The sequence below is a fragment of the Medicago truncatula genome, chromosome 4, assembly GCF_003473485.1.
Source record: "Medicago truncatula cultivar Jemalong A17 chromosome 4, MtrunA17r5.0-ANR, whole genome shotgun sequence".
NCBI lineage: Eukaryota > Viridiplantae > Streptophyta > Magnoliopsida > Fabales > Fabaceae > Medicago > Medicago truncatula.
Genome location: NC_053045.1, coordinates 34,223,744 through 34,226,481, shown reverse-complemented (window position 1 = coordinate 34,226,481; position 2,738 = coordinate 34,223,744). Strand labels below are relative to the sequence as shown.

The 2,738-nt window shown below is 36.2% G+C and overlaps 1 protein-coding gene across 1 annotated transcript; it reads left to right on the top strand.

Annotated features, from left to right (window-relative positions):
• The first annotated feature begins 556 nt into the window (after positions 1-556).
• Positions 557-2,320, top strand: LOC25492731 (arabinosyltransferase RRA2). Its single transcript, XM_013600931.3, has 2 exons — positions 557-940; positions 1,116-2,320. Exons 1-2 carry the CDS (start codon positions 743-745, stop codon positions 2,211-2,213), a joined length of 1,296 nt encoding a protein of 431 aa, XP_013456385.1. The 5' UTR covers positions 557-742; the 3' UTR covers positions 2,214-2,320.
• The last annotated feature ends 418 nt before the right edge of the window (positions 2,321-2,738 follow it).

Genomic DNA, 2,738 nt, shown 5'->3' with positions numbered 1-2,738 from the left:
GTGAAAAAATCACTCCAAAATCGCACATTCCTTTTTCTATATGTGAGAGTTAACTTAAAATCAGAATTCTAGAGAATCGTGCCACGATGGAGAAAAACAACAACAAAACTAGGGTTTGTATAGAGTTTGTCTCTTTGGAACAAACACTAGGGTTTGAGGGTTGATTCACCTTGGGAAACACTATTAGGATTGAGTCTCTTGGTTACGGGAAGAGATTGGGGCTTTGGGTAGAATTAGGCGGGAGACTTATTCTTGTAACCCATTGTTTTCTCTTTGTAACGATACTCATCATATAGTGGATCGGAAGGCTGCTCTCTCCCTCAGACTAGGTCAATTTGGACCGAACTGTGTCAACAAATTCTTTTGTGTTCTTCTCTTCTTTGTGTTTTTCTCGCCGTTGTTTTCTACTTTTGGCTTGTATTTATAACTTTCATACACTTTGATTTTGGTTGCTTGACTATCCCTTGCTCCACACATCAAGTTGTTATTGGTGTGATTCTCATCGAATTCGCAACACTATATATAGGTATAGATGAATTCTCATATTCCCATCAAGAATGTTTGAGAGGCTAGTAGTTCAATCAAATTCAGTATCAAAGTCGAAGTACTGAATATCTGCGCTCAAACTGACCACCCAATTCTCCATTTCTTAATTAACCCTCCAAAGCTTCAAAACCCTATATAACCAGAACAAAACAAAACTACCATTTCAATCTCAGTCTTTGAGTTGGTGGTGGATACAATGATTGAGCGCAGAGAAAGAGAAGGACCTTTGATGAAGAACAGCCCTCAATCTCTACTCATATCAAGGATCATTACCACTGTAATCATTGGAGTTCTTGCTGGATGCATCATAGTTTTCTATTTTCCTAATGACTTCTTTGTTTCTCAATCTATTACCTCAATTCGTCACCTACCTGTTGCTGTACCCAAGACCCAGGTTTCATTTTCATCATTGAAGTTCTCTAACTTCAATTAGTAATTTTATAATACCTTTCTTCATCATTATCAAGATTATGTGAGCATCTTATAGGATGCATCTTAGCTTTCTTCTTTTTTCCCAACAATGACTTCTTTATTTCTCAGTGATTTTTTATTTTATTTTCTTTTGGCAGGAAAATTCAGCTGAATCTGAATCATCAGATAGAGTTAACATGTTAAAATCAGAATTTGTGGCACTCTTATCAGATAAAAATGCAGAGCTGAAAAAACAGGTGAGGGAGTTGACGGAAGGAAAAGACCAGGCTGAAAAAAAGTTGCTTGCATTGAGTAAACAGGAAAAAGCTGGACCTTTTGGTACTGTCAAGGCATTAAGAACCAATCCTACTGTTGCTCCTGATGAATTCTTGAACCCGAGATTGGCAAATTTATTAGAGAAAATCGCAGTTAAACGAGAGATCATAGTTACCCTTGCAAACTCAAATGTGAAGGCAATGCTCGAGGTCTGGTTCACCAATATCAAGAGAGTTGGTATACCTAATTATCTAGTTGTTGCCTTAGACGATGAGATTGCAAAATTTTGTGAATCTAATAAAGTCCCATTTTACCAAAGAGACCCGGATAATGATATTGATACTGTTGGAAAAATTCCAAACGGTGGGGCTGTCTCCGGGCTTAAATTTCGTATTCTAAGAGAATTTTTGCAGTTGGGATATAGTGTTCTTCTATCAGACATCGACATTGTATATTTGCAGAATCCTTTTGATCATTTATACCGTGATTCGGATGTTGAGTCCATGAGCGATGGTCATAATAACATGACAGCTTATGGCTACAACGATGTCTTCAAAGACCATGGGATGGGTTGGTCTACTAACGTTTATACCACGAGGATATTTGTTTACAATTCTGGTTTCTTCTATATCAGACCAACCATTCCTTCAATTGAGCTTTTGGACCGTGTGGCAGCACGACTTTCGAAGGGTAATGCATGGGACCAAGCCGTTTTCAACGAGGAACTCTTTCATCCATCACATCCTGGTTATGACGGGCTTCATGCTGCTAAAAGAACTATGGATATATATCTTTTTATGAACAGCAGAGTTCTTTTCAGGACAGTGAGGAACGATGCTAACCTCAGTAAATTGAAACCGGTTATTATTCACGTGAATTACCACCGTGATAAGCTTCCGCGAATGAAAGCAGTTGTTGAATACTATGTTAATGGGAACCAAGATGCTCTCAAACCTTTTCCCGATGGCACACCTCGATAACCTTGTTTCTATGTCTTAGTTGTTGTTCTAAAACTTAACCAGCATGTATACTTATGCTTTTACCCTCATTTTCACACTATAATGTTTGTTGTATGTTTTTTTTTTTTACCAATGTTTGTTGTATGCTAATTTAATGTTTTAAGTTGTTTTTATCTCATCCTCATAAACACAGTGTTAGCAAGCCACTACAACATAATTAAGATCTAGTAACAATTCAGGAGATGGAAATTTCATGGATCCAGAGTTGACCGTGACATTGATACGAGTTATCTCTCTGTGAACAAGTGAAAGAGACTTGTAAAATGTATATATAACTAATTGATTTGATTGTAGGAAACAAGGTAATTAAAATACTTGATTTGATTTGATTGTAGGAAACAACATAATTAAAATGTATATCAAAAACTTGTAACACGCAACAACTTTTTATATATAACAAACGCAACACCTTTTATATATTGTTAAAATCAATTAAAAACTGTAATGGTGTTGGTAACCTTTTTTGAAAAATGTTTTAAAAATATC